Raw genomic sequence first — 27,423 nt, 5'->3', positions numbered from 1 at the left:
CATAAAGGCCATGCTATTTTATAGAGAAAAGATTAAATGAAAAAGGGTCCATATTTTAAGTTTAGACTTCCAAAAGTATCGAATGCAAAAAAGAAGAAGGGATGTATTCTTGTAGAGTAAAGGTAAGAACCTCGATGAGTCTATTTGAGAAGTCAGCCGTTAACTTTCTGTTATAAATTCGTCAATTTTCTCGGGATTTACAGTTTAATTCCCTTGTAAAAATTTTAACATATCGTTGGAACATTCTATTAATTGCAAATCCTTTAACACAATATAAACATCGAGTATATTATCGTTTATTATGGTGATTATATGGTACCGAGACATGTTTTTCATAGTATGCGCTTTTAAAGGGATATTTAATTATAATGGATAAAATAAAAATTATTTTCAAGTACAATTTATATGTTTACGATTTATTACTTACACATGATGGAAAAACACCAATGGCACATTTAATAGAAAACTGCCAATAGCCACTAAAACTAATAATCAGATAACTATAAAATATTTTATATTTATAACTAAACCAAGAAGAGAGAAGACTATAAAACAGGTTTTAGTCCTTTCAAAATTAACCATCTATTTTCGACATAGATAAATATCTATATACTCAACACACTTACTTCTATGTACATAAGGGGTCTATAAAGATTTAACATGGGAAACAAAAATATTTCATAAATAACAACAATGTCTGATTAAATACTACTCAGAATTACTCTAAAACATAACTTTTAACAAGACGACTCTGGAGTAAACAAAACTTGAGTAATACTATTAATTAATAATATGCATATTTATTGAACAATCAAGCCTCCGTGCTTACTTCTAGTCGAACAATAACAATACCTGTCGAGTGATTTACTGTTTATCATAAAATATAATACAAATAAAACTTCAAGGAGGCATACAAAATGTTAATTTAATATAATAAGCGAAGATAACAACATTCGATAGGAATAATTGAATAAAACTACAGCCAAAATATTTAATTTAAATCCTTTAGGTAACTATAGCTCAAATCTTAAACTGTTATATCGCAACACTGTAGCTATGTTTATTAAAATAACCTTGTAATGTTACACGAAAATAGAAAACAATTGACCGGTTAGGTATTTCAATTTCAAATAATAGCATAAGGTTGAATAATTGATATGAATATGTACAACAGATTCTCTTAAATATTATAGACAATAGAATTATGAAAATGAAATTTATGTATTTAATTAATTTATGAAATAAACGTGGCAGCCCCAAGTTTTTACCCTACTTTCAGGCTATTATTATTTGATACAGTTATTAATTTGCACTACCAAATAAGTAGCATGACATTTTAGAAAAAAATGGATAGTTTTTTGTTTAAATACCATGTAATTAAAGCATAAATCACTTTTTTGCCGGGCCTTCTCCTTAAAATTAGCTTTAATTTTTTTTAAGTCTCCTCAAGTAATTTAATTTTTTTAAGTCTCCTTAAGTCCCCTAGATGCATTCCTTTTTTATTTTGATAAATAATTTACGGACAATTCATCGTGTCCTTGCACACAGTACTCGTATATTCAATACTTTACTTACAATAGCTGGCATTCAATATAAATTTTATGTATTATAATATAATATTACGACGGCAATTACTTTAATAAAAAAATACTGACGTTCGATCGTAACTTTGATTATAATTAGATTTGAAATATTTATGCATTTTACTTTATAGCAAGTCCATTATGAACGTCCATTTTCCATTATCTTTCCTATTTATATAATAATTTGCTATATCTTTATACACTTTAAATAAAGTAGTGTTAGTAGGTACATAATACCGTTGACTTTGTTTGAAAAATAAAAAAGAACTTAAAAAATAGGTAATAATTTAATTAATATATATAATATGGTAAATTATTGTATGATGCACATCTATTGATATATTATTATTCATAGTTATCTTTGCATTTTTCTTCCCCAATATGTGTACTGCTTAGTATTGTAGATAAAAAGTAAATCGATCAGTGAAACAGATGTACATCACCTGCCCCATACCCCACTAGGGGACACGGGACTTCACTTTTTAGTATTGTAGATAATATTTTTATAATTCTTTCACTAATAAAGACTAAATGGTTCCCGAATAATATTTTATTAAATCATAGGCTATTTATTTATTCTTGTGGGCCGCGACAAGTGGAACCTATTTATTACTGTATTTTGTGTGGCGGTATATATACGAGTATGTATAATATATATTGCATTCAAGAAAATAAATATTACCCTGTGTAATTGCAAAAATATACTGCACAACTTTTACACATATACATTTGTTTCAGTATGTATGTATGGATAAACCAGATAAAAGTTTTACATATTCCCAGTTCTCCTTTAAGAGCATACCAGGTTAAGAAAACTTCAGCAACGATAGCCTAAAACCTAAACAAACCTTACCTATAAACCTTTATAATTGTAATAAAAAAGAAATACATATATTCATTAATATACATTACTAAAAGCAATGCAAAACTAAGGTAATCTCACAATGTTATGTATCAATAGGAATGCTCCCTTGTTTCTCTTCGGGACTCGGACGGGATATAGTAGTTGATAACAGATTAACTCGACTGCGCCCTGATTGAAAATTTTCAAATTTTAGCAGTTAATCAACGTTGAGAAATTCAACAAGCACAAAATCATAAAAACTCATACAGCCGCTCTACTAACACGACTTTCCTTTGTATGTATTTGTTATTCGCAAAGTTCATTTAAGCATTTAATCAAGTTTATTTATCCATGGATTAAGTAATAGTCACTGGTGCCGACATAGGGTATGTAAACTTTATAATATGTCCCTTAAAATAAAAAAAACATGAAAGAAGTTTAATTTTTAGTTTTATAGCATTGAAATGCTTTACCTATAAATGAGAAATTTTGAAAGAATAGAAAAAATTTGATCACGAGGCAGGATTCGAACCTGCGTTTCTTGCCTAACCGTAGCAAAACCGTGAACCGTAGTTTCTTTCAAAATTTCTCATGAAAGAAGTTGCTGAAAGACCTTCATAGCAGAGTTAAACGAAAGCTTTTTAAATTAAGAGAGCACAGACGGAGAAATAGACATTGCGATTTCTGGTTAATAAAGAAATTCTTAAGAATATATATTTCTTAATAAAATAAAAACTTCTTAAGAATTATTTCAACAAAGCTACCATAGATGTCTCACTATATGTATACATTTTGATTCAAATTAATAATAAATGCACCACATAAGAGGTATTTTGATAATTTTAGAGAGGTATTTTGATGATTTTACTGCACTCTGATACTGAGATTCATCAAAATAGAGCGATGAGTATAATCAGTTATATTAAGATTAATTGGATATTTGTAAGTATCGTAAAAATATGTAGCAAGATTTTTAATGAGAAAAAATTTGTACAATTCAACAATAACTAAATTTGTTAATTACTACCATCACATAAATCATATACCGCGCGGTTCCTCTTACGTCGTATATGATCGTACTATGGGATGTCTTCTACAATTAACGTAGATACTATTCTAGACAAATATTTCGTAAGTTATTCCTGATTCGAGCGTTCAAGCAAACAAAATCTTCAGATTTACATTATTAGAGGCTATATATAAAAAAACTATCTATTTGTAAAAAATAGCAACCGTTAGCTAATTAGTATTACTTCAGACGCCTAGATATATTTAACGTATATAACATAATATCTATATACTAATATAAAAAGATTCTACAATTAAACCCTACATAATATCGTAATACATTTATAATAATTTCCCCAGAATTATTGTAATATCTACATACATACGCAGCATAAATGGTTAACTAATGTCAGTTTTATAGGCACGAAACAAATCTGCCAAAACATACTTATGACTTGTTGTCAATTTACATAACAGCTCGATGTACTTACGTACCATTACCCATCAGTTATAAGCAGTACCTAGCTCGTAAAGAAAGAGAGATGATAAGAACCTTAGTTACTATTATGATTATTTTATTGTATATATAGCTACAACAAACATTCGAGCGATATTGTATATGTACCTACTCACGCTTTATAATGTCTTAAATTACTTCCTGCATCAAAAAAAAACAGTAATATGTGAGATATGCTTCTGGATGTTTGCTAATTTCAGAAATAAAGGATATACATATTTTTATTCTTATATTTGATGAGATCACGAAGTAGCTATATGGTAGGACTTATGACAGTTGTTATTGCTTAATATCATTTATAGAAAAAGTTTAATATGAAGTATATTACATCGATGTTCCATCTACGTAGCTATATATAGGTATGTACTAGGTAGAAAATTGTGTTTTCAGTTATCTAGGATGTAAGGTAATAAAATAAAATCACATTCTATATGCCTTTCTTAATAATAGTATTTATGACAAATCGATATGGGAAAACCATACTGAAACATTTCCTGAAAAATATAAAAAAGTAGCTGCGCCGCGCGGTTTCAATCGCGGCTCTGTGTTATTCTAGTAAGTAAGCTACATTACATTACTACATTACTACCAAATATTATAGGAATCTGTTCATTTGTTTTCGAGTGTAAGTGTAACAAACAAATATAGATAATAGTAGGTATAACTATAAATTAAAAGAGACTCACTGAATAAAGATTCCAAATATTCCTGCTGATCATAAATATATTACCAAGAATAATTTAAACATTTCAGTTCACTTCACTTCACAAACGTAGTTTGTTGCGCAGGCGCAGATTTTTAGAAAGTTCAGCAGATATATCAGCCAATAAATTGTAGATTCGAAACCAGGCGTTTTCTATATTTTGTCACATATCACAAATCATTGCTGACGTGCCATCTGCATGACCAACGATCACAAACTCGACCGCACTACACTTCATTAGCATGTGTACAAAATAACGTACCCACTGCCTTCTGAAGCATTCAAACGAGAACCAACTACATACCCTTACGATAAGATACATAATCTCGATCCTTGTCAGAATTCAACTTATATATAGGTACGTAATTGCAGCGCTTACGGCGCGGTAATACAGACCATTTTTGTATTTTATATCATGTAGGACATACTGATAGACGGCTACTCAAGCCACGCCCATGGTATATTGACATACAAACTGATTGGTGGCGATCCACAGGCCGCTACCGCGACAATCGTGCGCAACTTCTATGGTTAGTCAGCTGAATTTTTTTTTTATTTTCCTACTACTTACATATGCAATAACTATATGCGTAAGAAATAGGATATTAAGTATAAGTATTTAATTGTAATAAAAATGTAAATAATTAAAATTAAATGATTATACCAGTAATATATTATATTCGTTATTTAAATACGGTTTTAAAAAATACGAGTAAATGGTTACAGCAAATGCATATTTTTATTATTTTAGAAATAATTTGTTTGTCATAACCGTTAAAGTGATTGAGCCTCACAAAACATCATAGTGTATGGTTCAATGCCGCTTCAATATATTGTGCAAATTTTTTTTGGAACAAATAATCGATTTTTTATTAATTTTTTTATAGTACCTAAGAACAGTTTTGTAGCTGGGCCAGTGACCGTTACAGATACCTACACAACGGTGTATACTTGAAAGTATCATAGTAAAATTATTGTGTTTTTACAGACATTTTATTAGTTAAGACACTAGTAGACCAGTATAATTTGTTTTAATTCAGAGCCTCTACATATTATCACATAGAGCGAAAACAAAGTAAATGAACGTTAGAACTGAACTATTCTCAAATTAAGTTATATATTTTATTAATTAATATTAAGATTGAAAAAACTCAAATCACTTTATCAGAATTGTATATTAAAATACCTACCTATCTATCTACTTCATATACTCGTAAGTAGGTTTTTATTTAAGTAGATGGGTATAGATACATATCAAAAGAAATTTTAAACATAGCTACTACTATAATAAAATAACTTTATTATGCACTCTATAATGTTGTTAAGAATTCAATTTAACTTGTAGAAAACCGCAGATGCATTCGTAGCAAAATGTGTGAGTAGGTATTAGTTATTACATGCGTTAGTAAATGTAACGAAAATTAGATTTTTGAACATTTGTGTTAAAAGCAGAACAAATAATACGAAAACAATAAATGCAATAAAAGGCTAAAGAAACATATGATCCTTATCATTAGCGATAATCTAATCACTGCGTCTATTCAATTCCATACCTGAGAACTTAAGTGCCGAGAAAAAATCTCAAAACGAATCACTCATTCAACCCTTTGTTATCTGTTTCGGCGGGAACATACACCATTGAAGTTTCACAATGCAACGCGTGTGTAACCTACTTTATGTGTAATGCTCTTAATAGCCAGCAACCAATTTTTGCTACACTCAATAACCTCATTAATTAAAAATTGTATTCATTGTTTCTTTCACCTACTATGTATTTGTTACAAATGGGGGAACAAATAAATTTTTGTTTAATTCAATCCTGTTCTTTATGAATCATTAAGGTATAGTTTGCAGTACCTACGTTAATTATATGAATTAATAATTCTTAATACAATCTAAGCTAACATGCTTAATTTAACTTATCACAAGTACCTACTTAGTGTATCCTATTTGAACTAACAATGCACCGACATATCGACATTATATTTTAATTATCTCAACCGATGAACTCAAATTCAGCCAATAGAACTCTTCATCCATCCATTCAATTCATCTCTATCTCGTTCAATAGTCCGTTTATATAAAACTGGTTACAGTTCTTCATTTATTGCTTGTTTTTCTTAAGAACACATCCAATTTTAAAATAAATAGAGTGTACTTCGGACGAAAAGTAAGCAATATATACCTCCCGTGAAGAGGTTAGTCTCGTCAGCATTCCATCGCAGAGCCCGCCTCACCCAGTTACGGTCTACCGGCCGAGGGGCGCTAATTGGTAAAGGAAACCTCAAACAACGATCGAGCTCAGTGCTCTCAACAGAAACGTTTCATTTTTAAACACTCGACCGTTATAGACGATTGCAATACCTTAATGCTGCATCTATTTGTTTTACACACGTGTACTGTACGTTTTTAAACCAAACAATGATGAGAAAGCATACCTTTATTTATCTACATTTATAATAATACTGGTGAATAGTGATATCACTATAGCAATACATTATATTATTAATGAAACAAAATGTGATAAGAATATTAGAATTAAAAAGATGATAAACTCATTTCAAGTATCTATTTCAAACGTCTCACCAATAACCATTCTTCGTCTTTTCTTAGAAACTACTGAACCTAATTCTATATAATACTTGAGTTTACATATTTCATTAGAGCCGGCAAGCAGGCTTCGAACTTTTATGTATTTTTTGGGAACTGTCGAAACATTTTTAAATAAAATAGCTGTTAAGCTGTTCGCTGGACTCTGCCCTCATAGACCTTTTTTGAAGATTTTCAAATTGTAATCAGTTTTTAATTCTTTTTTCGTAGAAACATTCTGCTGTCTGTAACGAACACATGAAAGATATATCCAATTTGGTACAGTCGTTTGGAAGGTATGCGCGTACAAATATTTCAGTGATTAATATTTACTTACATACGTATGTTACAGTTTAAATGTTTCACCTGAACTGGTTGTATCAAAGGCATTCAGTTACAATTACATAATTCTAAATAATGAAAACATGATGTAACGAAAAACGGGTTTTGTATTTATAAATAAAAAAAATGTATTTTATAGATCCTCTTCGAAATAGCTCCTTAATTCTCATAACATAGCATTTGATCATTCCAGACCAAATCAAATAAGTCTTAAAAACACCTGCATGTATCTCTTATTTTTATGTATATCCCCATATCACTCTCATTCGCTCTATTTTACATCCCAATCAGCAAATCCATTCTATTCCATTAAGTAACCATCCAGTTACATCTTGCTATGATTCGTCCTTCGTTCGGCTTTCGTTAAAAAGAATAGTGGTAAACAATAAGGTACATTTAACCTACAGTTTCAATAGAAAATATCTATACACTATCTAACAGATACACGCAAACAAAAATTAAACATATTTTTGTTAAGGCATTTGTTAATAAAAGAGCACCGTCAAAATAAGACATTGATACACCGGGTGGCAACTGTCAAGCCTCTTTAGACCTAACCCTTGACGGAACTCTGTTTATTCGGAGGTATATGTTAACTCTGTCGTTTAAACACTACGTGCTAGCAGGGCATGAATTAACTTTCCATATAAATAAAATTCACGCTACTCTAACCTCTTGAAATTAACACCTTGGCGTAAATACTATTTAGTCTCGTTATCTCCCACATGAATGTTTGGTAAATATAATAGTAATAAACTTCTTACCGTTTGAGATTAAGTTACACAAATGATCAGAATCTATAATTAAAGTTGAAAATAACATGTAACCGTTTCTAGAAATACGTAAATGAAAAATGTGTGAAAGGCAATCTTTCGATTAGAATTGGCATGACATTACAGAATGTCGTCTTTGCTGATCGAATATTTAACGCAATAATCATGGATGTATTGTTTACTTAGATTGTATTGCGAGAAGCATTGCCCAATCGTGTTTGTGCTGTGATTTGTCCTCAATAGCCTCAGTACATAATATGCACATATAAATGTTCGTAGAGCTGAATACCGCCCAATCTAATGCATATGACATTACTATTTTTTTGTGATGACAAAGGAGCTGGTGAATCGCACCGATGGAAAGCGACCAGCACCGTCTCTTCAAAAATTTGCAGAAGCTATATATATATACAATTTTATAGATACACTTAAAGCATTAATATAATTAATTTATCTTCAATCTGTGTTTTTCGTTTTACTCGCCTAAATAGATCGAGGAGTCGTTGATCACCTGATCTAAAAAAGATAACCCGGGGTTTTTATATTTTTTCTATAATTTTCAATTTTACTCACGACTATACTATATAGAAAACTATACCTAAACATTGCGGGATGAACCCTTTTTTACAATCTATATTTTAAGATACCAACTTACAATGTATCGTTATTAAAAGTAATATTTAAATTGATGTATGGTATTCTTATTTTAGAGTTTAAATGCGATCGGTAAGTATCGTGAAATTTTTTGTGACGTTAAAAAAGGCAAATATTTCGTTACCATTAGCGATAGGTTAACAACTTGCTAAAAATTACAGTTCATAAACGGCTTTATAGAAAATCAACATTTACGTACCTACATCGATAATAATTGTTAAGTTTTACGCTTCATTTACCTAAGACGATAATGTTAGAAACATGACAAAATAGTGAAACACCAAAACAGTTAGGAACAAAGAAAATATTTAATGTGTAGTTCGTCCTATTTACCTGTACCTACCAAAAATAAATACCTAAGTACTGTTAATTAATAACGAAAACGTAAGTTAGCAATGTAGCTCGATTGATTCAATTTTTTTTTTTTTTTCAAGTTGTAGCAATACATTCTGTGTTGTGGAAACAGTACGAGTAATACCTGCCTGAAACATGTAGATATACCTATACAAATTAAATGGAAGGTAAATAAGTAAACAAGTATAATAAATTAACAAATCACAGAAAATTCAATTGAAATTGAACTAAATTTCGCTGTGGCGTGTTAGACACAATCATAGATAATAATATAATACAATACCGTAGGTGCAATATTGTCTATGATGATATCGGAATATTTTCTAAGCGACTGCTTAAATATTGTATATACGATGTGTCTAGAATTATGTTATCTGTGACTGTGTGATACAACTAAGAAAAGTATCGTGTGAAAAAGCTGCTGAGTCGAACAAATTAATAAGCGAAAAAGCAATAACCTTATTGTTTACACGTTAGTTGTAGTTAGTAATAAGTAAAAAGTATTTCTCAGTATATCGTATTTTTCAAAAGGCTTCTTAATAATTCGCAAAAGTTTGACTAACTGATCTATCAACGCACAGCCTAAACTACTGAACCGTCGGGATGAAGTTTGGCATACCGATAGCCACTATGATGTAGGCATATGCCAGGAAGGATTGTAATAAATTCTGCCCGAAGGGCATAAAATAGAGGCCGAAAGTTTGCACCTCGAAAATTTATTTTGACTACGCAGGCGAAGCTGCGGGCATCTGCTAGTTGAATATATAAAGCTAATTGACATTCCTTTTCTTTGTTGGATCGTATCTTACGATTATTTCAAGAGACAAGACTAAGAATAAAAAATGCACTCAAATTCACTCAGTTTCAAAGAAATTATAATATAGATTATTATTTATAGATACTGGCTCTCGCGTTTATTATGGATTTAGAATTATGTATGTATATAGATTTATCGCTACCAACGTAGTTCAAATACAATGCATAATGTGCCTAGGCATTATACTGATATAAAAACCTTATTTTAGTCAATATCACAGAGCGTGATAATACAATCATCATGGGGCTTTCTGTTAGCTCTGCCTACCAACTGCTTGCCTACGGTTCTGTTCGACAACTATAAACAAGAATGACGTGGTCTCCGCCATGCTCGTCGACGTTTATGTTTAAACATGTACTTAAACATGGTGACATGAAACGTGTTCGATAATTATTAGAAGGATCAATAACGCTACGCCAACTATTCGTGGTTAGCAAACAATTATGTTTTATGACTGTCGCCTGTCGGGCTGCGCTTTACGTTTCTATTTGAATCTTAATTTCAAACTCGGTTTACTTTAAACACGCTTTCAAGACGCTTATTTACTTTGAAACTAACGTATAGGTACTTAAAATAGACGTGATTGAACTGATTGTCACTATATATGATTTTCACTGTATGACATGTTACAAGAGAAGAACAAGTTTTTTTATCAGTATCTAATATAACGGAGACTGGTTGCTGCATGATATGCATATTAGATATTATAATTCTTTTCTTAAAGAAGGTACATATTTTCCAAAGCTCGGACCGGGGAATTACGACACCCCTACAGGAGACCGGCGTGAAAAACTTGTAGAAATTGTATTTAGAAGGTACTTAGACGACTTGTATTTTTTCTAATAAGTAAAAATGTCTCTATTACTCATATCATACATAACCTCAACATTAAGCGTTCATGCCTATGCAAACAGCTAATGCAAATAAGTAAAAACTACGAAATTTGGTTAAAACTCTTGCGATAAGTTTTACAATATTATAATATTGACAAAATAACAATGGTATGTCGGCGTAACTAAGTTGGACTATTCCGTCGGCATTCGGCACCTTTAATGGTCAGGGAAATAATCGTACTTTACACACGCATCGTAAACCTAAGCAAACCGGAGACAGACAGGACAAGGTGTATTTGTCTTGGTCGCTGCTAGGGTTACAGGTAATGTGATTTGCATATTGCCGCCCACGATGAAGTTTTTAGCAATATTAGATCGTTACATTTTAACGCTTGGATTTCTTATATTTGTATATAGAAATGGTAGCCTGTTAAGCTAAGAGTTAGAGTATATTATATATACATACTACGTTACATTCTTTGAGATTGATTGTATTATGGTAAAAGTTTGTATGCATGTCAAATCTGATTCTCGTAGGGCCTGTTCAGAACAATAAAGAATGTACAAACTGTTCATAAATTCTTCGTTCTCATTTTCATAATATTTTCGCCTTGGTTATAAACCTAGAGCATACTTTCTTTTATGTCACCATCAGCAATAGAGTTACCACCGCGCATGAACATTTGGAGAAGCATAAGGTCCATTGCAGACCTTACGCCTCTACAAATGAATTGCCGTCTTTTGTGGGGGTGTGGTACTTCCCCGGTGCAAGCTGGCACAATTGTGCCGAAGCGAGCTCGACTACCACATACTACTACATTTTTTGCTCTGCTAATCTATACATGCAAAAGTTAATTTAAAACAAACTCCAATTCTGCCACTTCATAGTTGAAATTGATTTTAATATAAGGGGTAGTAAATAAAACCCTTTTTTAATAATTAATGCATATATATTTTTGATAACATGAAAAAAAATAAACTGTTTTAAGTGAAAATGATCGCAATAGAATGGAGTTAACCTTCAATCACCACTTTCGTTCCTCGGAAATACAACAAATGCCTAATCAACATAACTAATAACATAAGTTTTATTGGTGAAAGTGGTGTTTATAGTCGACGAGATATTATATCAAATAGATTACAATCTTTTATCAGCTACAACCCTTACGTTTTATTAACACAGTCTATACAGAACCCACTGCCACATACAGTCAAGCCCGAATATAATACTCAATATTTTATGATCAACACTAACTAAACATGATTATACTGTACGAGCATTATAATATTTTTCAAAACCTCTGAGATGTTTCAATTTTGAACGACCCTTAACCTTGTTGAAAAGAATTCATATTCATGGTACCTACTTAACTCAGCTTTCACAATTTACCGTTCAATATAAATGACAAACAAAATACCATAATAAGTTTAAAACAAAACGATAAATCTTATGTGCATTTCCAAAAAATAGTAAATTTTTTAATTCAACATTAAAATCAAAGAAAAATAAATGCATTAGGGTAATGTCAAACCACATATTTTATATATAACTTTACACAAACCCTTTGATCTTAAAGCGTCGTTATAAGGGTCGTACGAAATCAAAAGGCAGTGAGCGATGTGCACCGTTTATACCTATACGGGGACGCAACAAGAAATAGTGTGCACAATTACAAAGTATCGCCTCATAGCCGCATTATAATTGCTGTATTAACACAATACTTCTATATTATTTAAGCCATAAGCTAACTCGTACTACGTAACCAGCAGCAAGGAGTTATTAACAATAATTCATGTTTCGTTTAATCAGACCGCTTATCTATTATTATATATATTTTTTTTTATTGCGATTTCAGTATACCAACTTAGCCTTAAGCAAAACCTCATTTATATTTTTTTTTTTAATCCGAACACATTTAGGACATTTTTAAAGATATGCTGATACTACTAAAAAACATTATACATTCGTAGAGATAAGCGATCAGATCAATCATTGTATAAGATAGAAACGAAATTTCCACTTATTAAATATTTCCAGTTATTAGGGGTCAAACGTCCGATAGAGCTATGTTTCATCAAAATAGAATAAATATATGTATTTAGTATCAAAAACAAATCACATGAAACGAAACAAACAATATGACCCCATCGTACATAAGACCCTCAATAAAACAATTCAATGTGTTTATTAATACGAACACACACACCCCAATTTTCTTAAGAAAATAAACGATAAAAACTGTTAGCTATAACTATTAAATAAAGAATTAAAATAAATAGAAGTTAAAGGAGAGGTTTCCTTGAGCTTAGTACTTAATGCTCCCGGATTTTTATGTATTAATAAATTAACTTTTATGACAATTATTGTCGACGTAATATAATAATTGAATTGTTTTTATATTATTTGCACACATTGAAAATATCCCGCCTGTCATATATAACGCACAGCCATATATCAATCTATCAGTCCCGAACCGAACCCAAATAATAGTTATTAAATATTATTTTAAAAAGAGAGATGTTATAACGTCATGAAATATAGAAATAATGCAAAACATGTGCTGCAAAATTCCAATATTATATAATATACATTTACATGTTACGAAGTGCATTTAAATGTAATTAAAGACATTAACGTTCAAATATTACTTTGCAAAACACAGATTTTATATTCGACAATTTACAGGACATACATTTTTAATTTCGAAAAATTCGACGAGTCATTTTTTTTAACATTCCATTAGGTATATAGATATTTAATAATGACATAGATCCCTTTATTCGATTCATAACATAGCATTTGACAACAAGACACATAATCAATTAAACAGACAGAAAGCAAGGTTACTATGAGAAAGCCATAAACAGTCTTTGCAAATTTAGTATTGTGCTCTTAACATATCTTCAATATAAATTAAAACATTTTTAATTCTTAATGGGCGCAGTTTTGAAACGGCTGAGGAATTAAAAATCATGTATACGCAGCAGAAATCGCGAGGTCTGAGCAACATTAGATTTGCGTGTAAATAGATAATGTATGCCTTTACACTTGAATAAATAACAAAACTGAAGCCTTAAGAAAAATGCCTTCAATAATTATATGCATATAAAAAAAACAATTGTAAGCATATTTTGTATACTTATTTCTTGTAGTCTAAAAAATTTATTCCGGTCGTTGAATAAAACAATAGATCACCCTGGCAACATGACAAAACGAAAATGCTTGCTGTTTTTTCTTAATTTACTATCATTTAGAGAAGCACAAGACATACATTATTTATAAAGATAAAATCTGGATATAAAATGCTGATATTAATTATTTATTTATTTTTAACTTCTAAAATCCCAGCCTCATTCAGCCAGCATTCGTACGAGCATGAATTATTCTACTACTATGGTTTCTCTCAAAGCTACATTGCCAGCTTTGAGAGATGACGAGTCGTGACAAAACATAATATAATATTATTTTTAAGACCTAATTATTGGTTCAAGAAAAAAACAGTTTTTTTTTTATCGGAACGCCACGAACGCAGTACCGCTTGAACGTGAGATTTTGGTGTAAAGGAATATTTAGAGATCCTGTCAGGCGAAATAAACTTTCTTGTTATTAATTTCGAATGCTGTTTGGGTTTGTTGTCATTCAATCCTCTTGATGTTACAAAGAATGGCAAAAAAGAAAGACTAATTTCTTGAATATAGAAGTGCTTTAGCATTAAACGTGTTTACTCAACGTCGTCAAGAAAGTGGGTATATAGATATTCTGTTTAACGAAAAAGATAATTTTGAATTAAGAACACGAACTCAAGTTCGGGCTAGTAGTCTTTAGAAGACCTATCCTGGCTGGCGAAAGGAATAATTTTGAAATAGGTGTGCACTTAGTGCTGATGTTTATTCTTCAGAACACATGTCGCACGTTGTTTGATTTTTCGAAGACGAGTACAAGTTACCGGCTTGTATACTGGCTGGCAAAAAAGCAAACTCTGAATTTGGTACGCGCTCATTGCCGATGTAGTCTTTAGAAGACGTGCCCACGTTCCTGGCTGGCGAAAAAGCAAATTTTGAAATTCGAACGCGCTGAATGCTGCTGCCTAATCTTTAGAAGACGTGTCCATGGGGCTGGCGGGCTGGGTAATAGCGGGCGAGGGCGCGGGGGAGGTGGGCGCGGGGGACGCGGGGCTGAAGGGCGGCGGCTCGAGCGGCCGCAGCGCGCCGCATACTCCCCCCGCGCCGCAAGCGCCACCCGCACCGCCCGCGCCCGGCACCGCCGGCTTCACAAACCGCTCGCTAGCACGTCGCGCCTGCTGAATAACGATTACATTTGCAATATTTTATTTGTAATTTATTTTTCAACAGATTTTTTTTTAAGTTTAGGTAGATACTTATACTATACACGTTGCGATAACCAACCTGCGAGTTAAAATGCAGCGCCGGTCTGGACAGCGGCATACCGGAGCCCGGCAACAGCGGCGACGCGTACGGCGACAGGGGCCGCGACCCGCCCGGCGACGACACGCTACGCGACCGCGCCTGCATACACAGATATTGTGAATTCTAGAATAATTCCTTTTTTCCCGGTGGGAGCTAGCCCAATTCATGCCGAAGTATGCTAGACTATGCTCGGTAATTACACAACTTCAAAACCGAAATATAAACACAGAAAATCTAAACTACCGAAATTATTCTGTGTGAGCAATGCATGCATCCAATATGCATATAGGAAAGAAAGTTATGCAATTTTTCAGTGTTCAGATTTATTTATACGAGATTATTAAGACAGTTTTTGAATACAAGATTCCATATATATATATATAAACTACTAATATTGTCAAAAATTTCTATGCTTTGTCATCATCACATTTCATGTTTGCAGAAAATGTATTTTAAACACTTACACATAGGGCTTCATTGAATTGCCTTTCCTCTTCCATTTCTAAAGATGATTCACTTTCAGAGAGATGTCTACACAGGGCTTCGCGTCTTTCAACCTGTTCAGGTATAAATTTAATTTATTCACAGAATGCAGTTATTTCTTAAAAATATATGCATTAACTCATTACAATAATTTAATTATAAAGCAAAAATTTTAAATGTTCGCTTTCCCCATTTTGTTATGAACTTTAAAAAAGGAGTGTGAAAAATACAAACCTCCTGTTGCAGTTTTCGGTGCAAGCGAACATTTTCATCCCGGATATGTTTCTCTTCTAATGCAAAACGTTGCATTTTTTCTTTGTTTTCATTCTGAGACACGGTCAATTGATTTCTATTCCAAATAAGAAAAATTGTTAATTTACATTGATGATACTTAAATTGAAAAAAAAATAAACTTATGACAAAATATAATCATTTATGATACTTGTAAATTGGTATTATCTCACAACAAACAATAAAAACACATTGACTGATTGTGCTACCTCTTCTTAAACAATTTTCCATCGGGGAATCCGAAAATATCAGATATAATGCATAAAATATCAAAATGTCTTGTTTCATTTTCACCAAGATATATTATCAATTTATAAATAAGTCAAACACTAATTTCTTCCATATAAGCAATTCTGATTTACTTGTTAATTGTAATAGAAGCAGCATCGCCTCTTTTATATAATACTATTTTATTATCACAGTATAAATACAAAAAAGCATACAAAAATATCATAATATAACATTCATTACCTTAATTTTACAACCTCTGAGCGTAGTGTTTGAATGTGATTACTAAGATTTGATGCAGTGTCACCATTGCTGATTTCCCTAACAGGAAATGGAAAAATTATTCTAATTAATATTGTTCTTTATACACACAAAACAGAATACTATAAGTAAATACATTAAAAAAATAATAAAACCAAATCACTACACAGTACCAAACGAAGTTAATTTCCGCCCTCTGTGTGTGTATGCTTAGATCTTAAAAATTACGCAACAGATTTTGATGAGGTTTTTTTTTAATAGATAGTGATTAGAGGAACGTTTATATATGTAATAACATAAATGGGATTTTGCTCCGAATGTAACACATGCGAAGCAGCGGACATAAGCTAGCCTGTTATAAAGAAAATAATTTACACATTTCTGTTTTGATATAAACAAATTACGGTTAATATTGCAGATAAACTCAAAGTCAAACTCCAATATTTATTTATTCAAGAAGACTTCTTATAGAAGCACTTTCATATCATCATAATATATGTTTAACATTTACCACCATTTCGGATAGCAGTTTCTAAGAGACAAGCCAGCCAGAACCTCTGTAGTTGCTCTTTTATAATAATATATACAACCACTATAATTTTTTTATTAATAATACACCTACATTTAAGTATAAAACCGAAAGGTAAGATAGTATATTACCTTGGACTAGCGGGATCTGACACAGGTTGGTCAAGCCTTATCTGTAAGGAACGTTTTTCAGCTTCTAGCTTATCCATTCTCTTCCATAGCCTGTTCACTAACGCCTCTTGTTCTTGTTCTAAAGTATTCTCCAACTCAACCTATTTTGCAAATTAAAATGAGATTTACATAACATAACTCAAGGTAGAAATATTCATAACTGGTGGTTAAGTTATAACATTTTGAAGATATTTGAAAAACTATTTTTATAATTTTCAGCCCATTAATAATGATTTATTATATTTTTACAATTGGGATGTGACAAAGGCGAGCGCGCCAGCGAAAGCATGAGCTGAATGTCCCTCAAAGATTGTAGTAATTGAAGGAAACAAAAAGAAGTTATATTATAGAAAAAACACATCTTAAATTCACCTTTTCTCTTCTGAGTTTTTCTAAATTTGTTTGCTTTGCAAGAGTTTCAGCTTCAAGTTTTTCGATTTTTCTCATTAATTTATTAACTAAGCATTCCTGCTCTTGTTCCAATGTTTCTTCCAAGCGACATTTTTCTTGGTGCAGCTGCGACAAATAATAAAAAGTTTATTTCATAAATATAAAAGGCGAAGAGTATCAAAGATAAAAAAATATATCTAACTGTGAGTGTGTAAGACATATTTGATTTATATTATCACCATAGTACAGACCATAGGATTTAAGCCGGTATAGCTTTATGCCATTCCCAAATACCCTTTTTTTCACATCACAATTTCATAATTTCTAATTATTCTAATGTCTGTTAATATATTGAACTTACAAAATTATCAATTAATTTTTACACAAAAATAGTAAGTGATTTGGGATTACCAGCAAAATAGATGTTTTTTAAACTATGAAAAATTTAATAACTAGGTGTAAGTTTATCGTTTTAAATAAAAAGAAGTGAATAATATGCAACATTGAAGACTGCAGATTATTAAACTAGAACTATGCACATATTTTGACTTATACATAGCTTTCATTGCCTCTCACATAGAATATGTGCTAAGGGTCATTTTTTAAAATCTATTCAAATGCACAAAATCAGTTCAGTTCAAAAAAAAACAAATTATAGTATAATTCACCTGATTCAACTTCCTAGACAAGTCATTTGTTAAGCACTCCTCTTCCCTTTCATAATGATGAGCAAGAGTCTCCTTTTCCTTCTTCAATGCTTGAATTTTTTTTAGTAGGGTATTGGAAATATACTCTTTCTCTTGTTCTGCTTTTGCTTGCTAAATAATAAATATAATTATATATTTAAATTGTCATACATACTTATAATAAACTAAAAAATGTATCATTCAATATATGTAAAATCTTTAAAAAAAAAATTTGAGTATTAAATTACAATTAGATAAAAATTAGACACTCAACTGATACTTAGTATTCTTTATGATTAGAAAAAGAAACTTACTATGGATACTGATGCCTTCCTTAATGCACGATTTTCTTCCTGTAATGCTTTCACTCTCAGTTTGTATGTATCAAGTTCAACCTTAAGAACTCTGAAATTATATAAAGAAAAATAATGTATTCAACTTCATTTTAAGAATAACCTAGCAAAAAGTTTTTTCATAGTTATAAGTCTATATTTTGCAATGGGGCCGATTTAGGAGCTTCAAGGAACTTTTATTAAAATATGTAATAGTTGGCATTTACAGTTTCACAATTTTTCTTCAGTTCATTCGTTTTGTATATCTAAAACTAGCTATAACTACGGAGTATTCTAAATATAATACCAATTCTTTTTTTCATCATAACTCATGTTAGTAATGACTGTGAAAATTACACAAAAGCATTTTAGAAAACTGGAATGTCTTCAGGTCCTTAGGGAATCACTTAAATGCCTTAAAGTAACAATTTTCCCAAAGACTATGGAGGCTCATAATTCAACTTCAATTATGAAAGTTGTGGAGCTTGCTCTGCAACATTATACTAGACCTAGAGCCTTACTGGTGCCACAACACACATACAGCCTATTATAAATGTAATATTAATTATGTTTTGCTTTACTTTAATTGTGGTCTCATAAATCTTTTTTCATTTAATAATTTGGTTTTATGATTTTGTAAGAAACCGCATATGTAAATCAAAAGGCATTTTAACCCTATAGATTGAATTTTCGAACATCTCTATTATATCACATATGCCTTTTAAATAGGATTACAAAAGAATGAAATGAGTGACAATGAGCTTGCTTTAAACAGAATCTTAATTGTACTCATTTATTTATAGACACATCAACAAAATTGTGGGCAACTGACTTTATATTTTTGGAAACAACACTCTTGCAATAATTTATTGAAAGATTTTAATCCAATAATTGTATTTAATTTTCAACTGGTATCTGTAAATAAGCAGCTGTTTGCAATTCATGAAAGTCAATTCTATTGCACTAAAATAATATCCATTACATCGAAAAGAAAATAGCAGCATTCCAACAATATTTTTATAGAAAATGTGTCTTATAAAATATTATGTTATCACATGATACCAGTCATTTGTTTTTTCAATATTATTTAAAGTAACAGACAAGAAAGTTGCATCATTTAAAGGGCCATATAGTTCAAAAAAATATTGATGTCTAAGTGCATTGAATATTTAAAACTTTACCTATTTTGCTGCTGTAAAGATTCAATTCTTTTTTGCAATTGGTCTCTAGAGACTGTGCTGGTGGGTAACATTGCTCCGCCGTCTAGAGAACTCGAATCACTCTCTGAGGCGGAATCGCCCATTTTGTGTCCTAAAACCAAGCTTACAATTTATGAAAACCCACATTAAATACCCTAATACGCTCTATAAATATATAATTTACCTGGTGAAATCACTATATCATCCATTTGCACAGCAATGTTTTAAAGACAGCCACAAAATGTCATCAAATAGGAACAAATAAAATTATGAATATATCGCCTAATGAATGATCATAAAATAGCACAAAAGGAGCAGGTATCCGTTATATTTATATTGAATATGAATTTATCGTTTACTGGACTGAATTAATAAGTATTTAGAAATTAACCAAACAAATTTAATCGCAACTGCAAATATAGACCTCAAAAACCTCAATTCGCTATTCTCTAATCAGAATTCAGAATTCAGACAGAATGTATGATATCTGATTAGTTTGATTTTTCACAAGTTGTACTTATAGATACAAGTCATTTGATTTTACAGTTGGTAAGCTATGATCAAATAGTAGAGAAAAACAAAATAAATTCTTTAAATAAAATGTAGACAAACTGTCAAAAATTTAAAACAAATGGACAAATTTTGTTTAATTATGAACTGAAATTCAACAATGACACAAAAAAGGAACACAAAGTAGGAACATTATCTATATTAGAAGAAATTCGATTGCTGAGGCAGGATAATCGGTGGCGGAGAGACTAAGCGTTTTACGCGGTTTCGGAATCGCCTCATGATAATTTTTTCTATTCTTTAAAAATTTCTCATTAACTGTGATGTATTAAATAATCTGCGTTGCAGTAAAATCCGCTATACTTTTTACTCTACGAATATAAGAAGTATTTTACTGTAACATACTTTATGTTCAACCATTAAGCTTCGTAAAAATGGATTCGCTTCGACAAATCTAAGTTGCATGGATATGTTCCAAATCGCCACAGAAGATGCAACGATATTTTCTTGACATGGCGTTACATATTTGGAAATGCCGTTTACCCTTAAATAATTATAATATGTGTTATGAAACATCAATAATATCTTTGTTCATGTATTCATAATGTACTAGTATAGTATAATATTACGTTATTTTTAATGTAATTGCGCGCAAATGCGCTGTCAGTTTGCCTAATGGTAAGTGATTACTACCACCCAAGAATATTTCCAGGAATAAGGTCGCAACAAACGCGTTGCGTGCTTTTAAAAGATAAAGGATAAGGAAAGTATTGACAATAGAAATGGACTGAGAACGGTGAGGAAAAGGGTCCTGGGTCTCCGGTTCCACTCACCAAACCAAACATAGTGGCATGCCATTATTTCATGTCGATTTTCTATGAGGGTGTGGTACTTTCTCTGGTTCAAACTGGCCACGCTTCGGTACAAGTTGTTGTACCGAAGCGTGTTCCACTCCCAAAGTTACGACAACACATTTTATTGTGGTAGTCGAGCACGCTTCGGCACGAATTGGGCCAGTTCGCACCGGGGAAGTACCACACCCCCACAGAAGACCGGCGTGAAATAGCATTCTGCTGTGTTTCGTTCAGTGAGTGGGGGAGCCGGAAGCCCGTATCCTTTTCCTTACCCTTCCCAGTCCTTTCCTTTATTCCTCTCGCCAATCCTTTCTTAATCCCTTCCCTTCAGTTTAAAGTCGGCAATCCATTTGTAGAGGCGTAAGGTCTGCAATGGACCTTATGCCTCTCCAAATGTTCATGGGCGGTGGTAGCGCTTACTATCAGGCGTCCCACTAGCTCCATTGCCGACTGTGACATAAAAAAAAAAAAGAAAAACACCATGAGTATGGGAGTATAACATCCTTCAGTATCAAAGTGAAACTCTCTAAATTCTATTCCTTTGAGTGGCGCGTTTTCTTTCGGTCATCTTTCCCATTTGATTTGTTATTTTCTTCATATTGATGAAGGATAAGGATTGCCTTACCTTAATAAAATCAATTCATACCTAATTTAAGCACACAATTTATTGCTGAAGTTAAATGTACTGATTTTATTTTGTATCGTAAATGTAAGTTGTGAGAAAATGAACCCATTCTTACTTCTTTTTTATCGTTTATTCCTTAAAAGTGAGCTATACTGGCTGCCTCTGCCAATATTTAGTACAAATGATTAGTTAGTAGTGCTCGTTTATCATCATTTTACTGTCAACTATGTATTGTAGTTCTTAATCTGTGCCGACAACCACCTTCATGGTTGCCCGCTTATAGTAAAACATATAACATGTACAAGAATACTACATGAAAGCATATAATATTACATTAAACTTAAGTTTGTATATCTATATTGAGAATTTTTTAACATTGTAGTTTGTATAACTATAAAACTTTAGTCGTTTTACTTTTAGAAACAATATTAAATGTTCGAAAAGTATTATCATATTAATTATATTGACGACTGAATTGAACGAAAAGACTGAATTTAAATGACTTAATTCAGCAAAGTGTTAAGAAGTTCTCATACTATACACACATATGTTGTTTAGTAGTACCACTTTATAAATTTTATATGCTGAAAAGTATCAGGCAACATTTTCAAAAAAAAATAATACATTTGTTCAAAGTGACACACACGCCATAATGTAAATTGCTTCTAGGTTTGGCGTTTGAGTTAATTTTTTTACATTTTGATGTTAAAAGTTAACTTTTATCGTAAATGTATGGCATTTAAAATGTCCTCAGTAAAAATTGGTAAGACAGAAATGAAACATAAGCGTAGTGCGGTGATAAACAATTCAGTTGGAGCTTATTTAGGTTGGAGTATAAGAATCGAAGCCATTCATTTTCATGATTAGTGCGTTTTTAAAGGTGTTATTCTAAATAAATGAAGAGTATATCGCTGTATAATGTTGATAGTGTTTTGACAAATATATCAAATATCGAAAAGTGAAGTAATATTCGTCGCCATAGTTAAAATGTTTACTTGCTCCACGGAGTCAATTCTGCTGTTGTTACTTGTTGTACGTAGGTTCAGGGTGTATATGAGATCTGTCAAAGAAACAGTTGCTCGTCAGAACTTCAATTATCATAATGCAATTTAGTGTTTAAAAGCTTAACTAAGTAATATATAGAAATCTTTCTATGTTTATTGATTTCGTAAACAATGATAATAATTTGTGAAATAATTACGTCAATAAGTTTGATCGTGTCTCACTTATATTCATCATTCAAATTCAAACTATTTTACAGATCTGTACGTTCAGATAACGTGATTTCAGTAATGTTTTACGTTTTTAAATCAATAAATACTTTATAAATACAGAATAATAATAATTTTCAGGGTAATTGTTTGCCATGGCTCAATATTATCAAATAGCTGTTGGCCAAGGACATTCATTGACTTTAGAAGATTTACAAAGATACTGCCCTAATATATGTTTAGATGGCAGAATAGTAGTTAATCAAGATGATCAGCAGTATGCTCCACAGCAAGTATGTACACATTTATTATACAGTGAAATTATTTCAAATCAAGTGAGCCATGAGAAAACTAATTGACAAAACTTGTGTTTATTGAAAGGTTGTAGTCCAACAAGCAGATCAACCAAATGATATTATAGTTAGTGAAGGTGTTCAAGTTCAGCCTCAATTAGTTGTTGGAGATGGTTTACAATATCAACAACAATACATCATTAGGCATGACCAACCTCCACCACCACCACCTAACCGACCTGACTTTCAACAACAGCAATCACAGCAACAGTCCCAACAGACACATCAACAACAGACATTGCTTAGACATCAGGTAAGTGTGTGTTATTTATGTAACAAATATGCTATCATACAAAAGAACAAATAGTAAATAGTATTGCGTAAAGTAATAAATGAAACAGGTCAACGCACATTGTAAAGTTAATGGTTAAGAGTAGTGTCTGTAAGTTACATTTATTTTAGGTGTACTACACTTCTAATTTACCTGTAGACGCTCAGGTTGTGTTGCAACAAGCCCCACAGATTATTGATGCATCATTGATGCAACAGTCATCTTCCCAGCGTCCACAACATGTATGTTTATAAAACGAAATAGTTCATAGCTAATCATAACTGTATGACTATAAGATTAACTTAAAATTTCTCTTTATTTGGCATGTGTACACAAATTCTGTGCTTTCATTTACAAAATCAGTTTAGTTATATTTTATTTATTTCTTTCGGTTCTTAAATATTAATGTTATTTAGTTTATTATTTTTTAAACTTGGTTATAAACATATAGGCTTTACTTTTTTAAAATTATTTTAGTTTTAAAGCATGAAGTTTCTGATTTATGAGAAAGAGAAGAAGAAGCTTTTATTCTGTGAAAGTGAATCAGTTAAATTTTTATTTATTTGTTAAATCTCCTACTTCCTTAATACCACTTATTGTAAATATTTTAAGTACTAAATTTTTCATGAATGTACACAACTTGCCAATAATGTAAAAATTAATTATTATGTGCAAATAGTTTAATTAATACTAAAGATATTATAGGTTTTCTGTTATATATTATTGTAAAATAATTATTTCTAATAACATGAAATTAACTCCTAATGTTATGTGCATGGTGGAGCTTATTTCTAATTAGTAGATTATCATAAAAATAATCTTAAGTAGTAGTGGTACTATTAATAAAAATGGGTATGGTTATAATTATTAAGTGTCATTGTATGTGTATTTATACCAAATAAAACATCTACCGATAATGAACTTTTTTGATGGCCAATGGGAATTGGAAAGAAAAACCTTTCACAATTAGACTTGTGTAAAAATAAGATGTCAGCTTAGTAAACAACATCAGGATTTAAGACTATATGCTACTAAATTAGACAAAAAGACAGGAAATTCATATGGATTCTGTTGCATGAAGGGATATGGTCATCATTGATGTACACTAATGTGATAATAGAATCCTTTTTTACTTCAACAAAAATCATTTATGAACATCACACACATCATAAAGTGGGAAGTGGTTTGCAACATTTTTATTTGCTTTCATTAGGTGTAGACTATTTAGCAGCTTATGTGTCTTGTTTTTCTTGAAATCACTAATACTACATTTTATTTTCAAGCTATGTCACACTTGATGCTTTTGAAATATTACATCATTCATTTCTAGTTTTTCTTTATTAAATGGATTTGGATTTACTAGCATTTTTGATCAAAAGTCACACCCAGTAAATTTTTTTATATATCTATTTTGCACTTATAATTTCCCATGGTTTTGGTTTAGAATCAATATTCTGAAAGTTATAAACCACAAAATAGCTCAGTAATTTTTTGTCCAATACAAAAATGTACTCCATAACACTAAGTAAACATTAGTAATAACATGGGGGAGTGCCTTAGTTATTTACAAAAATATATTTTTATTTTAAAGATGGTGAGCCCCGTGCACGTACTGTCGTCGCCATCGGTATTACATCCAGGTCAGCAGCCACCGCCTCAACCGCCGCCCCCACCACCTCCTCCACCACCGCCACCACCACCTCAACATGGACCCCCGCAAAATGTGTGTAATAACACTAATATTGTTATAATATAAACTTTTATGAGAATGAAGGACTTGTTACACCTTTTTTTTAACAAAAACAGCTGATTGGATTTCGATAACATTTTGCACAGAGATAAAATACTGTCTGTCAAACAAGCACATACTGGCCTCTTTGAAGATCCACACCCCACAGGCTGAAGCTATTTAATTATGAATTTCTAAGAACATATTATGTAAAACTTTTACAGATGAGAGATGTGACTTTTTGTCGTCATTCCATTCATTTCACAGCATTTACCAAGTACAATCTTAAAAAACATTATTACCTTTTAGCAAAATCAACAACAGCCACAGCTGGCAAGGGCATCACCACAGCTTTTACAACAACTTCAACAACACCAGCAACAAATCCAATTCCAACAATTGCAACAGCAACAGTTACAACATCAACTTCAACAACAGCAACAACAACAACATCAACAACACATGCAGACTCAACAGATTCAGCATCAACAAGTTGTAATGCAAACAGCATATATCAATCAAGCTGTAAGTATATGCATGAATTTTATGTATGGGTATTATTAGTGATTAGCTTCAATGAAAAAAATAAAGAATTTTATACATAAACCACATGATAATATATTCCATAATTATGTAGTATATCACACTGCAGACTGAATTGTGAAGCTTATTGGCACAGAATAGAAAAAGGTTAGAAAGGGCTCGTGGGCGGGGCGAGCGCGCCGCTCATATTTGAACTTTGCTTGCAATCAATAAGCACCACCTTTAATGATCGGGTATCATAGTGTGGTCATTGTTTTTGCGGGTGTGTGAGTGGAGTCAAGCATAGTGCATGCGCTAGCGGCGAGTGTGACGATCAATAGCTTGCGATCTAAGGGTTCGTAGTTTGTGTGCGTAATGCGCGTACGCTTGGGTCTCGTTGTTGTAACTCTAAATAGTTAAAGAAAATCGACGACGTGTAATACGGAATAATTTAGGAACTATTCCTTTAGAACCTTATTTATCTGTTCTGGGTTTAATAGTTACATAACAATTTGTATTTGCAATATCAAACTATAACTTATAGCATGTGTTAAATATCCATATCTGATAAGAATTCTTACCATGCAAATAAATATCATTAACTGTTAAAAAAAAATATCACACAAAAAAAAGGACATCTGCCTTGTAAAAAATCAAATCCATTTACACAACTTCAGGGCAATCCACGACAAGCTCCACCGCGACTGTTGAATCAAGCATTAAGCAACCCTAGTGGGGTGACTCTAGTTCGTACTCCAGTAAGGACTGTTCGACCAAGACGACCAGCCTTACGAGCAACTATGACTCCACCCCCGTTGCAAGTGCCTGCTAGACTTCTCAATCCTCAAATATTACAACAGGTAAGATAAATTAAAAAAAAGAAAAAACTGGCCCCACCTTTCGTCCGAGTTCACTCGACAGTGTCAAAATCGGTTCTGTAGTGTCTAATGTTACCATTTTAAGTTCAGTTTCATATTCAACATTCATGTATACAACATCATTGATGATCATTTATTTAATTTAGAATTTTCCTTCATTTCTAATATCTGTGCTTGTAACTGGTATTATACTTTTATGGATTAATGATCTTCCTATTCTTTAAACATTAAGTAGGTACTGTAACCAATAATTTATATTATTAGACTAATATTGGGGATCAAAATATTATCAATTCTTGTTGCGATAAAGTCTTTTACTTAGCCTTACCATGTACATATAATATACACAGTTACAAAAAGGATAGGAAGTGATTTTTATAACCAACTTTTATCATAATAACTAGGGGTGCATCCGACACCGATACCGATATATTGGCGATACTTCGGGTTAGCCGA

The 27,423-nt window shown here is 31.7% G+C and overlaps 2 protein-coding genes across 4 annotated transcripts in view; one reads left to right on the top strand and one right to left on the bottom strand.

Annotated features, from left to right (window-relative positions):
* Positions 1-14,749: 14,749 nt before the first annotated feature.
* LOC119831136 (coiled-coil domain-containing protein 6) lies at positions 14,750-20,497 on the bottom strand. Of its 3 annotated transcripts, none has more exons than XM_038354397.1 (11): positions 20,199-20,497; positions 19,997-20,126; positions 18,798-18,888; positions 18,466-18,615; positions 17,780-17,923; positions 17,369-17,508; positions 16,691-16,768; positions 16,163-16,277; positions 15,910-16,002; positions 15,425-15,544; positions 14,750-15,315 (listed from the first exon to the last, which is right to left on the bottom strand). In XM_038354397.1, exons 1-11 carry the CDS (start codon positions 20,221-20,223, stop codon positions 15,106-15,108), a joined length of 1,296 nt encoding a protein of 431 aa, XP_038210325.1. In that variant the 5' UTR covers positions 20,224-20,497; the 3' UTR covers positions 14,750-15,105. The 3 variants fall into 3 exon arrangements, with proteins under 3 accessions (XP_038210325.1, XP_038210326.1, XP_038210324.1); XM_038354398.1 differs by having other exon boundaries at positions 14,750-15,318; positions 16,691-16,759; positions 20,199-20,496; XM_038354396.1 differs by having other exon boundaries at positions 14,750-15,318; positions 20,199-20,495.
* Positions 20,498-22,638: 2,141 nt separating this feature from the next.
* The window catches only part of LOC119831273, a 25,173-nt gene continuing 20,388 nt past the window's right edge, over positions 22,639-27,423 (top strand). Inside the window, exons 1-7 of the mRNA XM_038354570.1 lie at positions 22,639-22,766; positions 23,356-23,507; positions 23,596-23,820; positions 23,970-24,080; positions 25,430-25,561; positions 25,877-26,092; positions 26,767-26,949. Coding sequence (XP_038210498.1) covers positions 23,370-23,507; positions 23,596-23,820; positions 23,970-24,080; positions 25,430-25,561; positions 25,877-26,092; positions 26,767-26,949 — 1,005 coding nt within the window. The 5' untranslated portion in view covers positions 22,639-22,766; positions 23,356-23,369. The remainder of the gene's footprint in view (positions 22,767-23,355; positions 23,508-23,595; positions 23,821-23,969; positions 24,081-25,429; positions 25,562-25,876; positions 26,093-26,766; positions 26,950-27,423) is intronic.

The sequence above is a fragment of the Zerene cesonia genome, chromosome 13, assembly GCF_012273895.1.
Source record: "Zerene cesonia ecotype Mississippi chromosome 13, Zerene_cesonia_1.1, whole genome shotgun sequence".
Lineage (NCBI taxonomy): Eukaryota > Metazoa > Arthropoda > Insecta > Lepidoptera > Pieridae > Zerene > Zerene cesonia.
This window is presented reverse-complemented; position numbering and strand designations above follow the sequence as displayed.

Bases quoted from the DNA above. Each gene is read 5' to 3' on its own strand.
- LOC119831136 (XM_038354396.1), bottom strand. From the start codon at position 20,223: ATGGATGATATAGTGATTTCACCAG. The intron at 20,127-20,198 runs GTAAATTATATA...GCTTGGTTTTAG, and splicing joins TGATATAGTGATTTCACCAG to GACACAAAATGGGCGATTCC. The intron at 17,924-18,465 runs GTGAATTATACT...TATTTGTCGCAG, and splicing joins TGTCTAGGAAGTTGAATCAG to CTGCACCAAGAAAAATGTCG.